At 41.4% G+C, this 15760-nt stretch overlaps 1 protein-coding gene across 1 annotated transcript; it reads left to right on the forward strand.

The window, feature by feature from the left end:
- Positions 1 to 2050: 2050 nt before the first annotated feature.
- kcnk4b (potassium channel, subfamily K, member 4b) lies at positions 2051 to 12746 on the forward strand (the record flags this gene model as incomplete). The annotated part of the gene is made up of 6 exons (XM_080749336.1): positions 2051 to 2239; positions 7886 to 8000; positions 10778 to 10938; positions 11030 to 11222; positions 11865 to 12007; positions 12117 to 12746. The coding sequence occupies 6 exons, from the start codon at positions 2051 to 2053 to the stop codon at positions 12744 to 12746; spliced, it is 1431 nt and encodes a 476-aa protein (XP_080605462.1).
- Between the last annotated feature and the right edge of the window lie 3014 nt (positions 12747 to 15760).

Below are 15760 nucleotides of genomic sequence, written 5' to 3' on the forward strand. Positions count from 1 at the left end.
TGGGGAACCCTGGTTTACTGCATTCATGTGTTGCTCTGGGTCCTGTCTAGTGTCAGGGTGCGAGGGCGATGGCCTTCGCAGCAGCCTGAGCTCCAGGGATCCTGTTCTCAGGCGTGAGAGGAAGAAGGCCTGGAAAAGACGAAGGTTCGTCGACGAAGGGGAGACAATCAGGTATCTACGAATGTCTGCTATAATATACGAGTGGATCTGGTGTACAGAAATATTGTTGGGTTTGATAATTGACTACGGGTACGTAAGGGTACATTTTTACATTCAAAATTAACCAGATGTTTGACCAGTAGCTGCACCATGCATATAATTGTCAAATGTCCCCAGTTTGATTCTGACATGAGAGACCCTTCCGTACTGCATGAAACAACAACCCTAACCACACCCCTGCTCTTGCTCAAAGCCGAAATGCCTATTCGGAAGTCATGTTTACAAAAGTAATCTAGGTATGAAATCACATGATCACATCAATTATTAGTCAAGTCAGATCTATTTTACTTATTTAAGCAATATGCTCTTAGTCTTATTAATGCAGGCCTAGGTCCATTTTGACAAAGAAGAGGACAGGAGTTCGAACTAGATTTTCTATCTAGTCATGTCAAAGGCGCATTCCAGATCCCTGTAAAAATTCCTTTGAAGTGATGATACTGTAGATTAAGAAGGGCTTTGTTCTTTATGTGACTTTACAAAGCAAGATGACAGGCTTCATAGGCCATTAAGACATCATTGTTGCATTCGCCGTATGTCAGCATTTCAGCACGGAGGGACTCTATTTAATGTCTCCCTTGCATCTAGATAGGCTGTGGGTGCAGAGATATGGCATTGAAACACACAATGGGACCTCAAAGCCTTCATGTGGTCGCTGATGTATCTGTTGCAGCAGCTGGACTCAGGGGCGTCACAAGGGGGGAAAAGTGGGACTGAGTTACTAGGGCCCAAGGTGGAGGGGCCTTCGTTATTTTATACTTTAGCTATTGAAAAATAGCAGATATACAAGCTCACAGCGCAGCACCGAGTGCCGCTCTGCAAGCTTGTAGATCTGCTATTTTTGAAAATTCGTGAAAATGTGTGCAAATCTTTGAATATGTGTATAAGCGAACATTTTGTAACTCAAAATTACGCTTCTGGGGGGTACCTGGAACTAAATGTTTTGAGATCGGGTTCCGTGGCCAAATACATATCATTTTGGGGGTCTCTAACATGAAAAGGTTTGAGCAGCACTGACATAGAAACAGGTTTTTCAAAAAACCTTAAAAGGATTTGAAATATTCAAAGACTTGCACAAACGTTCACGATTTTTTTTTAAATCTACAAGCTTGCAGCATGCAGCTGTGAGCTTGTATATCTGCTATTCTTCAATAGTTAAAGCACAAAATAATTGTGCGGGGGCCCGCAATGAATCCTTGTACCCAGGGCCCAGAATTTGGTGCGACACCCCTGGCTGGACTGTCTACTCCTGAGTGATCCGACGCTGCACGGGTGGTCATTCTGAATGTCAGCAGCATCATCTCACAGTGGAACATGGTTTATTTAGACAGGGCCGCGGAGACTGAGGATAGACAAGGGAGATCAAACTGCATGTGTCACAGATCCCAAACTATGATGTCGCGACTATGTGGTCAGTGCTCACACAATTCCTTGTGCTCACACAAACACACATATACACACACACGACACAAGCACGCACACACGCACTCAACCCTTTCTGATTTCACTATCTTATTATAAGGTCCCATCTTCAGTGTCTTCCATCAGAGAGGGTTTGACAATAACATGCAGAGATTCACTTCAAGGTAAAGATAAACGACACAGCTTTGTGTCGCGCCGGCTGACGGACAATGGGTGCAACAAGCTCATTTAGTTGTTTTGGTAAATGACCGTTGGGTTCCGTGGAGACATGTTGGGTAGATGAAGTCACTGACGGTGTTGCTGATGTATCTATTGCAGCAGCTGGTCTCTCCCTGACTCCCCCGTCAGTGAAAGTGGGAAGCAGCAACAAGCGGAGGAGGACTGGGAGGACTTCTTCGGACCGCGCGTAGCCATGCGCTGCTCCACCCTTCTGGGCATCCTGACGGGGACGCTGCTGTACCTGGTGCTGGGTGCAGTGGTGTTCCGCACGCTGGAGCTCCCCGTCGAGGAGGGGGTGTACAACCACCTGCAGGACATGCAGCGCGAGTTCCTGTTGAACTTCACCTGCATCAGCGAGGAAAACCTACAGGCCCTCATAGAGGTAAGGCAGGTATTATAGGTCTGTTTAAAACCTACAGGCCCTCATAGAGGTAAGGCAGGTATTATAGGTCTGTTTAAAACCTACAGGCCCTCATAGAGGTAAGGCAGGTATTATAGGCCTACATGATGTGGATACTACTGTGGATGAGAGCCATGTGACATGTTGTGTTTGTACGGTGTGGCTCTCTAGAGGCTTTGTGTGTGTGTGTGTGTGTGTGTGTGTGTGTGTGTGTGTGTGTGTGTGTGTGTGTGTGTGTGTGTGTGTGTGTGTGTGTGTGTGTGTGTGTGTGTGTGTCTGTGTCTGTGTCTGTGTGTGTCTGTCTGTCTGTCTGTCTGTCTGTCTGTCTGTCTGTCTGTCTGTCTGTCTGTCTGTCTGTCTGTCTGTCTGTCTGTCTGTCTGTCTGTCTGTCTGTGTGTCTGCGTGCGTGCGTGCGCGAGTATATGTGTGTGTGTCTGTCTGTCTGTGTTCGGAGCTAATCTCGCAAATCGATCAGCCCCAGATCTCTGGCGCACACTGCCAGTGGGATAACTTTAAGTTTTGTTACATCTATAAAATAATGTTTATTTATATAAAAGTTTACATATTTTATACTTTTTTTAAAACAGTATTTAACTTTAATTGTATAATGGAAGTCAAAGAGCGGCTGAAACCTTGCCCACTTGGAGCCATACATCATAGATAGGCCTACGCCACACTATAGTCACATTATGAGATCAACATTGGAGCCATGCTGTTCATGTGGATCCTGAGACTAAATGATTAGATCTTTGATTTACTTAAGACAACATACTAACAATACCACTGTCATATTCATGGTATACCCATTGAACTAAAGGAGGAATGCCATCCCTTTACCTTGCCAATGTTAGTGGCATGCGCTCACCCATGTGCTATGCAGGGAATGAAACCCCTAACCTTGGGAGTGTTAGAGCCATATGCATGGGCGTCACAAGGGGGGGAGGGGGGGGGGGGGGAGTGGGACTGGGTTACCAGGGCCCAATGTGGAGGGGCCATAATTATTTTACACTTTAGCTTTTGAAAAATAGCAGATATACAAGCTCACAGCGCGGCACCGAGTGCCACGCTGCGAGCTTGTAGATCTGCTATTTTTTGAAAAGTTGTGAAATCTTTGAATATCATTTTTAAGTGAATATTTGTAACTCAAATCTTGCTTTTGGGCGGTCCCTGGAACTAAATATTTTGTGATGGGGCTCCGTGGCCAAATACATATCATTTTGGCGGTCCTTCACATGAAAAAGTTTGAGCACCACTGACCTAGAAACATAGGTTTTTCAAAAAATCTTAGAAGGATTTGGAATATTCAAAGACTTTTCAAGATTTTTCAAAAATAGCAGATCTTCAAGCTCGCAGCTGTGAGCTTGTATATCTGCTATTTTTCAATAGTTAAAACACAAAATAATGCGTAATAATAATGTGTTGCCAGTCTAAAGGGGTTAAACCCCCTCCTCCCCCTATGAAGAACATTCATGGGGGGCCCGCAGTGAATCCTTGTACCCAGGGCCCAGAATTTGGAGCGACACCCCTGGCCATATGGCCTACAAATTGAGCTGCACAACTGCTCTGCCACAGCTCTAAGGAAAATGTTTTGTAATAACCCTCAGCATTTAATTATAGATACTACACACTGCTGAGTGCGATCAGTGCTATGAAAAACATTGTTTTGCTTTTACTTTTGGACATGCAGCACTTTTGTTGCATAAATGCAAGTAGAGTAATACGTTCCTTGTTGTGAGCATGAGGACCTGAGTTTGAAGTCTCTCCTCTCTAAAATTTTAATTTTAATTTGAATTTGAATGCAGCCATTTAGAGCTCAAGATTTCACCCAACCTTGTTGTACATTTTCCTTTGGCAGTATTGTATTCAGAACAAGAGGAGGGCTACCGCTGCGTTCTAATGGCTAGTGAAGATAAAATCAGTGGAAGGTGCTCTTTGGTCCAAAGGGGGTAAAGCAAAAAGAAAAAAGGCTTAGTTCATTAGCATTAATTGACAAACTAAGCCTTTTTATTGAAGCTTATTTGCTTTCTGAAGAGTCCCTTGGCTTCCTATTGACTGTATTGTAGCCTATTCACTGGGGTATTGAAGGTTTGACTCACACCGACCAGCCAGAGACCTATCATATTTCACTGTTAATACTGGGAGCATTTTAGGCCAGCCATCATACAGTATTTCTCCTGGGTCTGTGGCCAGTGGCCACGCTAATGACAATTTATTTTGTTAGCTTAAACCTTTTGTTTGCTTAAACCGGTATTCAGACTCTCTGAAAGCACTTTGTTTAGGATCCAGTGGAGCATTGTACGCGGCTTAAATGAAAACCAGATAACAGGTGCTGGCATCGATAGAAGCAGCTATGACAAAAGGGAAGCTGTGCCGCCTGTGACATAGGGAGTGACAGCTATGCCAAGTAGCTAGTCTGGCTGCCACGTTGCGATCCCCAGATGTGTGTCAAAGTTCTGGATTTCTTTTTAATGTTATGGCCAAGAGAGTTATAAACACAGTGAGAGGTGGATTTTATGTATTTCATTTTAAAGGGTGTTAAGTGAAAATAAGAACTGAACATCTCTGATTCGTTGCATATATAATGTTTGTCCAGTAACTGGGGTCTCCCTGTCTTTCCATTTCCTTAGTAAACTGAAAATGCATTTTCTGGTTGGCATAGCAATTTTAAATTAACAATTGCAAGTGATGACATAAAGACGTGAAGCAGGTGAAATTGCAACTGGAACACTAGCCTACTCTCTCCTGATTATATGAAACTATCACTTACACTAACTTTTATTTCTGGGATAATATTTTGTCCCTGAAATCTTTCATTAATAATGCCCCACTTTATTCTGACAATAGTCAATTATTATATATATTATAGATTAAAAGCAGATATTATAATTTCCAACAACACAAAATACCCTCAAAGTATTATTTAAGGATGACCTGGCAAGAGGCAAACCTCCTGAAAGGGGATGATGCCACATGGCCAAAGTATTCTATCAATTAACCAATCAAAACATGTACATTAAGTGAAGGTCTTGCTTGATGATAAATGTAATATTATCTCATAATGTGCACTACTTTCATGCACTTAATCCTATTTCCAGTGATTGTTGTACTGAACGTTCCTTTCAATGAATACATCTCATGAGTTGTGCTTTTAGATTATTTAGGGATAAAACATAAGGTTTTTGGCAAGTGCTTTGGGGTCTGTAATGAGATTAGAACGTGATCTGCAATATCAAAAGTGAATGAATGAGTCATATTTCAGCCTTATATACCGGTAATTGAACAATAAATCCGTAAAATGACTGAATATGATTACTGTTGAATTAATATTGACTCATTGTCACCGGTCAATATTTGCTATATAAGAACACTCCCCATTTACTATATTCTCTGTTATGCGAAAATTTGTGGACGTACATCTTTGGCTTATCTGGCAGTGTGCATTATGAAGCTTTGCCACTGTCTGCGGTTTCCAAGATTGGTTCCGGCCACACATGCACGCACAGTCACACACGCGTGCGTGTACACGAGCAGGCGCACACACACACACACACACACACACACACACACACACACACACACACACACACACACACACACACACACACACACACACATACACCCACACACACACACACACACACACACACACACACACACACACACACGCACGCACCCACACACACATGCACGCTCACACACTCTTATAGATCTTCTCTTTCCCTTTTTTCTTTTCCCTTGAAATCTATTGTGGAGTGCTGACAGAAAAAAAAGAAAAGAACAAATATTTATATATATACTGTATATTATAGTGCTTTTTGTTAAGTGCTGGCATTGCGTGTCAATTTAAGAAATGAAAATCACATGCAAAGCAAAACAACAGAAGAGCGGCTTAACAAATGTGGATAGAAGCCATTTACCCGTTGTGTGTAGATCAGCAAGGCAGGAGAACCAAACCTACAGTTAGAGCAAACACTGTTGCCATTGTGGTATGTCTACTGTGTTAAAACAAGAATTGTGCAGTACTAGATGTATACAATCACTTGTCTACTACTAGATTAACAGGTCGCCAAATGAACGTTATAATACATACAGAATACAACAAAGAAGAAGAAAAGAAGAAAAAAGATAATGAAAAAAAAAACACAAAAAGCAAAACAATAAACAACAACAAAAGGATTATTAGCTATTTTGCATTATTCAAAACATCTCATGAGCTATTACAATACATAGACATATCATGCACTCTAATAGCTATGGCTCACTGTTATAGTCAACACGGGTTACAGTCAGGGGATATTAATACAATCTGGGAATACATTCTGGGTCGAACATGATCTGTGGATCTGCCTCTGGTGTTGTAATTGTCGACATCCTTGACGTTTTGGAAGTATTTTGTCGGGTATCTTAGTGGTGTAGTGTATCTTTTACACCAAGCCCATTGAAAGATGCTGTACTCTGTCATCTACTTTGAGCCACCCCACGTTTACAAAGTTAACAGCAGTGAGCCTGAAAAGGAAGGTTAAGCAGGACCCTAATTAGTTTGTTTTTGGCTGTTTGGAGCCTTGTTTACTTTTTTACTTTTGAGTTTAGTTATCGACCTTGCTAACGTTATGATTAGATCCAAAGGATGGATTCAGTTTTACCCAGGTGGTTTGCACTTGGGCTAAAAACGCCCCCACAAAAATTGTTTAGTGATGACATGGACAAGTAGCTATGGCCGTTTTTAGCCCAAGGAGTGCTTTTGGTGCTAAGAAAAAAGCTTGAAATGGATTCAGAATCATGAAAAAACCCTAGTTTGACCCCTCAGTCACATGCTACTTTCAGCAGTTGTATTCCCTATAGGGATATTGAATTTCAAACTTTGTTAGATGTGTTACTAAACACCTTTACAAACACATTGGTTAAGAAATGTCTTGGTAAGGAATTTATTCCCAGATTTGACATTCTGATAATATTCCCTGACTATTAACAGTCATGTCATTCCAATCTCTAACTAAGGGCAACCTTTGCAGATGGTAGTGGTCAAAATATTTTCATTGCCTTTAGACCTAGTGCTCATTCTCTCCCTGGGCAAAATGTTATATCTTTTCTGTTACCACTGGGTAACTGTTGGGGGTTTATCCATGATCCAATTAAAAAGAAATACATTTTTGAGCCAGAACTGTCTGAAGATTTTTGGAGAAGCATAACATTGGATTAATTCAGGGACTGAAAGGCTAAGCAGAAATAGACCTGGTTTCTTTTCAATTTTGCATTTAAAAATACTGTTTACCTCTTTAGAGATCAAAGACCAGGATTTTTAGATTGCAGAACAGTACCAAAAGCAGTGTATATTAGAACCAGTTTTATCTTTGCATTTTGAAGTGTCAAACTTGTAGAATGTATGGAGTTCTATTATGTTGTTACAGTAAGTCTATTGCAGAAAAATGTACCATTACAGGAAAAAAATGCTTGCCTTCCAGTCAGCCATTTCATAGTGAGTTCAGGTCCTTCTCCCAGGTTGATTTTACATTTTCTATGCTTATTCCAAGTACAGATAAACTGATAAAAATGTGAAATAAAACCTCTATGCTGTGTGAACTGAACACTAATGAACCCATGGCTCCCTGGTTGTGTTCTGTATATCAGGAGGTGGTGGAGGCCATCGGGGCTGGTGTGGACCCCAGCAGCAACTCCACCTTTGTCAGCCAGTGGGACCTGGCCAGTGCCTTTTTCTTCTCAGGGACAATCGTCACCACCATTGGTGAGTAGTATAATACAGTGTAATTGTTAACCACATTAACATGGTGTCCCTATTTTAGGCATGTTATTGTGACCGTAGGTTGCAAGTTAAAGGTGTATTCGTGATAATGAAAGTGGCCGGGGGTCATCTTGTCCCTTACTGGCCTTACAGCGTGGAAATGTTTTTTACACCATTATAATGTTCTCGTTTTGATTTGATCATTAGACGGTAGACCTAATCACTGAATATCGGTAGGCCTACGTCTCCAGCTTCAGGATATGTATGATACTGATTTGCTACGAGACTGTGGCATTTTATGAGTTCAGTAGTTTACAATCTAGGCATTTAGCAGAAGTTCTTAATTCAGAGCGACTGTGTTTCTCAAAACTTTTATTTTGACCATCATAACTAAACATCATAACATAACTACGGCCATACTCTACCCTGATTGGCCGAGGACTGGCTGGCCACCTCTGAAAACCGAATATAGCTATGCTTGTAACACAGGCCATGGTGGCAGTCCTTATATGGTCAGCACACATTCTAGTGAGTAGAATGAATGGAAAATGTACGAATTATATTTTTATTTGAATGAAATACAATCACTGAATATACCTTTAACTATGAAAACCGGCACATCTTGTCCACGTATCTCTGTACGTCACGCCTGACACTGGGGTTTGTCTGTTGTTCTATGGGTTTGCCGCTCTGACATGATGCTCTGATGTCACTGTGATGTCAGGGGAACCACTCTTAACAGAATGGGTTTGCGCTCTGGCTTGATGTCCCTTATATGGAGATTGCTGGTGTCATCAAGAGTCACACTTGCAAATTAATTACGTTCTTGTCCGTTTTATGCCTATATATGGAGATCCCTGTCCGGATTCATCAATATTAAGGGCATATCTGGGAATGCCCATATTTGGTAATGCCCATATATGGGCATGTTCTGACATCACATTGTTGACTATCATGCAGGGGTCTCCATATATGGCTAACTGGTCCGATATACATCACTGGCCAGATGATGTCGCCCTGAGGCATCTTACTAGTTATACTGTACAGCAGGTGAAAATTACCATTTTTCTTTTCAAGCATTGTGACAATAGCAGATCTATAAGCTTACAAGGTGCTGCATCGTAATGTGTTGTGAGCTTGTAGATCTGCTACTTTCGCCTGAACAGCCAAAATGCAAGTATGAGCATTTTTGTTGTGCGTTTGATAGCATATAGTTGCCTATATGGAACTTTGCGCCAACAGGCCCAACAAACGCACGCACGCACGCAGGCACGCACGCACGCACACACACACACACACACACACACACACACACACACACACACACACACACACACACAGACACACAGCACACAAATGGGTCATCAGCCCCACCTAGTGACTGGGGGTGGACCCAAAGTTAAAATTTAAACTGTCTTCTATATCAATTTCAGCCACAGATCAAAGTTGATCAAGTATAGACATAATAATCAATATACATTGTTTTTAAAGTGAACCTCAAACCTACATGTGGAGGGATGGTGTGGGATGGAATGGGGTGTGGGTGTGACAAAAGAAACAAAAGATAATAGCAGGGTTAGCACAGTTGTTACCAATTAATAACCAGTTTAATTAAGATTCCATTCCATTCAGGTCAAACAGAGTCAGGGTGCTACTATTGTGCATATTGGCTCACTCATGTTGGCTCTTCTCAATGGTAATGTCTGTGTTTACCCTACAAATGTTATTGTCACAACACAGTTACAGTTGTGACGACGCTGTATCTGAAAATCCCTTTTTTACAATATATGAGAAAATATTTACTTTCTTGGTTTGCAAGATTATCCGCAGACAGACGCCTTAAAATATCAGTCCATATCCCAGCGCAATTCGTTCATTAACTACACTGATCACTTGACTTCAGTAGTAGGCTACAAATGCATATACAGTACACATGAGGGTTTTCATAAAACATCATCACTATTAATTAAGTCCCTGTTGTAGTAAAGGGCATTCAGAAATAGGGTCTAATGTCAAACTCTTTTTTTTAGTCCAGTTGGTACCATGGCTCTGAGATAATGGATCCACCACAGTTTCCTCTTTAGGAAGAGCTTGTCAAAGTTATCCCCTCATGTCGGAGTGGAGACTTGTTCGATGCCAAGGTCTTAGTGTGGAGACACTGTGACGTGCATCTCTAAAGTGCAGCCGTATCGCTGACTTGAATACAGGAAAGGTCAACCTAAAACAAACTCGACCCAAACTCGTTTCCCAACGAGTCTGTGGCCTTAAACTAGATGCAGAATAGACCAAAATCTAATCTTTGCTGCTGGGGGCCCCTGGAACAAAATATTTTGCGATAGGGGTCCAGCCAAAACACATTTTGGGGGTCCTTAACCACTGATAGGCACATTCTACAAATGTCTTCTAAATCCTAACAGTTTTTGGGAAAAACACTTATGTTGCTATCATTGTTTCTCAAACTTTGTCATGTAAAGGACCCCCAGAATGATATGTATTTGGCCACGGACCCCCATCGCAAAATATTTTGTTCCAGGGACCCCCAGAAGCAAAGATTTGATTTTGGTCTATTCTGCATCTAGCTGAAGGCCACAGACCCGTTGGGAAACGCGCGGTTGTGTGAATGAGGTCGACATTGTTTTAGGTCGACCTTTCCTGCTACCGCTGACTTTACTGACAATTACTTCAAAAAATGTTTTGACTCATAGATTTCGTGTAGTGCCTCAGTTGCTTGTCTTCCATTCTGCCCTAAACTCTCATAAACCACCTATACCTGTGTTCAGGTTACGGGAACATCTCGCCCAAGACGGAAGGTGGGCAGCTGTTCTGTATTTTCTATGCCCTGGTGGGCATCCCCATGTTTGGCATCCTGCTGGCTGGAGTTGGAGACCACCTGGGTACTGCGCTCAGGAAAGCTGTCGCCAGAGTAGAAAAGCTCTTATCGGTTAGATCTCTCATGTGTCTGTTTGCATTTAACCTCTGTTCTCTCAAGTGCATTCTCTGAAGTACTCTCTTCTCTCTCCCTTATGTTACAGAAGTGGCGTGTGAATCCCAACATTGTTCGTGTCATCACAGCCATCTTCTCCATAGCCTTGGGGGTGGGGCTTTTTGTCGCTGTGCCTATTTTTGTGTTCAAAGAGGTGGAAGGTTGGAGTTACCTGGAATCAGCCTACTTTGTAGTCATAACTCTGACAACGGTGGGCTTCGGAGACTATGTTGCAGGCACAGGTAGGCTATGCACAGTAAATTGGCCGCCTACTGTATGTTATCATAAGAAATAACTTATAGAAATACATGTCAACATTGGAGACGCATGGTCTGTAAGGGATGTTGTCATGGTAATTGTTTATATCTTACTGCCTCCTTCTTGAGTGCTCCTACGTCTGGCTTTGTGTGTATGTCTGTATGAGTGTCCAAGATATGCGCGTGTGTCGTGTTTGATACCATGCAAAGTGAGCACTGCTCGCAAACATTTTTTGTGTAAGGGAGAGGTTTGCTTGCATTTAAACTGCTTATTTATCTAATGGACAGATACGAACTTGCTGATAGAAGGCTATGGATTAGTCTATTTTTGTCTCCTAATAATGTTGACATTTTTATTTGGTATAGCAAAATTAATTTGGCCTCCTCACTCATCGGCAATACTTTCACAAGTCAAATGCTATGCACCAAAGTTCATTTAGCTCAACACTAATTTCATTTACCTCTTGAATTATTAAGTATCATTTTCTAGTAAAGGATGAATAATTAATCAGATCATCTGGGAGGCCCTCTAGTAGCTAAGCTCTATCTCATTTAGTCTCCAGGGGAGTTACAGGACTGAATGGGCTGTCTGCTACACTTATCTTATGCCACTGTGTCTTTTCTAAGGTGACTCTGGGATTGAAGGCAGTGAACACTGGTATAAGCCTTTGGTCTGGTTCTGGATCCTGCTGGGCCTGGCCTACTTTGTTTCAATATTAGCCATGATTGGAAAGACGATTCGGATTGTGTCCAAGCAGGCCAGAGCTGAGGTACAGTACCCCCTCCTCTCCTCTGTTACTAACAAGTAACTATTCCTTAATTATTATAACTATTCCATAATTATTTCTGACTGTCTCTAATCTCCCTCTCTCTCCCTAGATGGAGGCGCTGAGTGCCCATGCTAAGAACATCCAGAACTTGTCAGTGGATTTCCGCATAGCAGGGAAACTCGATGACCCCTTCAAGCGGCACCGGAAAAAGCGACGCCATGGCAAACACGAGCATGACTCAGCCAACGGGACTGCCAGGGTCCCTGGGGAGAAAGACCCAGAGCAATCCAACCAATCAGAGTCTGAATCCGGTTCCGATTCCGGTGCCTCTTCCTCCTCCAATGAATCCGAAGACGAAGGCTCCCAGGTCACCCAGACGGAGCACATGCCTGAGGGGAAAACCGTGGAGGCATTGAAGGAGGAGGAAGAGGAGGAGAAGGAGGCCCGCCCGGATCCTCTGTTCTCTCAGCCCCTGGACTTCTTTGGGGAGAACCTGGCCTTCATCGACGAGTCCTCCGACGCAGTGAGCGGGAAGCTGCACCTGGATCCTCTTCTGGACCCGGCACAGAAGCCCAGCTTGACGCCTTCCCGTCAACCGACCAGGAGGAGGAGTCGCCAAAGAAGACCCGTCCCACAGAAGCATTTGAAAGCTAACCACGCCAAACACCACCACACACACCCCGAGAGGAAGCCCAACGGGGACGTGCTGCACTCTCCCAGTTCCCCAATCAAGCCTTAAGACTTTTAGCTTTTGATGTGTTGAGATTAGCTCCACTGGCTGCACAAATATCCCCTTAAATGTTATGAGATATGCTCAAAATGTGACTGAGAGGAGTCGATTAAGTGGCCTATTTGTGTTGTTCACCATGCCTACTAATAGAAAACAAATAATGTATATGTGTTTTTGATACTCCAAGCATGTTTGTGTATGCCTGAATCAAAGATGCTGACTTGATCTTATGTTTTTTTATGTTGTTAGCCATATTACAAATTACCTTGGTGTTAATGCCCTCTACTGGGCAAATATGTAACTGCATCATTCCTGTCCTACAAACCAATACAGTAGGAGGACTCAAACACAAGCTATTGGCATTGAACCAAGTGCCATACAGTGTGATAGATGCAACTATGAAACATCAAGCAAAAAAATGTTTTTGTAACAAACCTGCCATAGCAGTCTGGAGCTGAGACTGCGGAAGCTTTGATCAAAGACAGGTGATGCTGAATCCTGCCAAAATCATATAAAGGTCTTGCATGGACTATCTAAGCTGTATGACAAGAGCTTCTGAAAAGGTTTCGCAATATTCATTACCTCTCACATTCTGTTACCTAAGACAGGGTTCCCACGGTCATGAAATTCCTGGAAATATTTTGAAATTAGAAAATTATTTTTCCAGTACTGGAAAAGTTTTGGAATTTATCAAGGGTTCTGGAAGGTCCTGGAAAAAATAGCGATGCATTGTCTTTGGTTATTGATTTTGTTAATACCTCTGAAATGACAAATTAAACATGGGCCAAATTGTCAGAGGCAGAAATTGTGAAAATAGCCGATCTACATGTTGTGAGCATGTAGATCTGCTATTTTCACAATAGAACCGTGTTATACAAAATTCCTCAACTCTTAGTGTTAAAACATGATTATTTCGGGGGTCACAGTCTGAAAAGGTTGAGAACCACTGGCATACACTTACCTGTCTTTGGGCATTGCGCGTAGGAGTAAGTGACCTGTTATTTAGCTGAATCATTGTTATATGGTCCTGGAAATTTGGTTAAATATTCTGGAAAAGTTTTGGAAATTAATTTGTAAAAATGTGTGGGAACCCTGTACCTAAGAGTACAATTCTTTGGATTTTCATGTTATGCCTCTTGGTTCAGACCCACTGGTTGAAAAAACACTGCATTAGAGTTTAATTCTGAAATGAAACAAAAGTGGAAAAAGGGCTCCTATACCCCTGGGAAATGTTGGCTGGCATGAAAGTACAGCTAATCAAGAGGTTCCTAAAGAAGAACTCACAAACAGATGCATACCACATAATTTGCTTTTGCACTATACAGAAACCCTTGCACTTAAAGGAGTAGTTCACCCCCAAAATGACTTTTTTTCTATTGATTAGTCACACCATGGAGACTAGAGTTCAATAATATTTTTAGTTTTTTGTCGCATTCCTTAGACAAAAATGTGATAACAATAAATATACCCCCATTCGTTCCGGATGGTGACCCGTTTCGAAACGGGTCACCATCCGGAATCAATGGGGGTAAATTTACTCTAATCAAAGTTTTGTCTTAGGAATGCGACAAAAAACTAAAAATATTATTGAACTCTACTCTCCATGGCTTGACTAATCAATAGAAAAAAAGCCATTTTGGGGGTGAACTACTCCTTTAAGTTAATATATAAAACTTTTAACCACTTGAAGTTTTGGGGCAAAAATACATCATACAACAAAGTATATATAGGGCTTAAAGGCAGGGGCGTCAATTGGGTATGGCAGGAGTATGCAGCTGCCATACCCTGGGTCCAGGGGGGAAAATAAAAGTTACTTTTAAATATAAATCCATGAATGTCTCTGTCTATTTGTGCTGGTTATTATGTTGTTAAATTACAGTAAAATAACTAAATACAAAATTTAACAAAATGGTAGTAGCCGCAGAAACCCGTGGAAAAAACTGACAAAACACGATTTTTCATGAGGACTCCCATATTTGCCATGCCATAGCTTTTGCTGAACTGACGCCACTGCTTAAAGGTGCTTTAAGTGATGTATGTTGGTTAAAACAAAACGTTTAAAGCTCTATGTTATGATAGCAATCATAGAGTGTTTGTATAGTAACAGGGGTCTCCACATCTTTCCAGCTCTCTAGTAAATACAGTACATGTTCAGGTAGGACTCCAATTTAATCCAATCAAGAGAGAGAACCCATTTATTATCTTCAATTTTATAGTTGAGTTCCAGTTCCAAATGTTTGGTTTCACCACTTCATTTCATGTCATTATTTAACTGTATCCTCCATGAGTTCTCTATCCTGATTAAATTGGTACTATGTATGAGCTGGAGAGACGGGTAGACCAGGTAGTTATTGAACAAAAATCCTATTATCAATTACTACCAGAATATAGAGCTGTATAATACTATTATTATACTACAACTTTGAACAAATATATAATGTATGCTCCCTTTCAGTGGTTAACTGGTTAACAGTAGTTAACCTGGTTAATTCAGGAACCAAATGGGCCGCGTCCATACTGTCCTACAAAGCCAAAGTGCAGTAACTATGGACTTGGTTTTGGACACAACAACTCATGTTGTGTATCCCAAAGGTCAAATTAGCCTTCGTGATTTTGGGGGATAAACAATTACCTCAATCACTAGTTATAGTGATATTACACTAACTGGTCAGTCTCATTTGACTGACCAGTTGAAACACTTTTAAACCCATTCTTCAGTAAATGTTTTGTTCTTACTGCACTTTGGCTGTAAAACTGTAAGATCCACTGTTAAATACATACAGGTACTGTATTCAAGATTTTACAGTTTAGAGTAAGTACAGTAAGTATCTGAGTGCTGGTGGCCACTGCACTGGGATGAACCGTGAATATTAACTCATAATTATGATTATAGCTTATAATTATTATGAGTATTTAGCATTTTGGAATGAAATCCATCATAATATATTGACATTCTCTGGAACACTGTACAGCATTAATGTTTTCAAATAAGAATGTATTAATCATATTGCCTAAATGAAATA

This window comes from Nannobrachium achirus (genome assembly GCF_963921795.1).
Source record: "Nannobrachium achirus genome assembly, chromosome: 19".
Taxonomy (NCBI): domain Eukaryota; kingdom Metazoa; phylum Chordata; class Actinopteri; order Myctophiformes; family Myctophidae; genus Nannobrachium; species Nannobrachium achirus.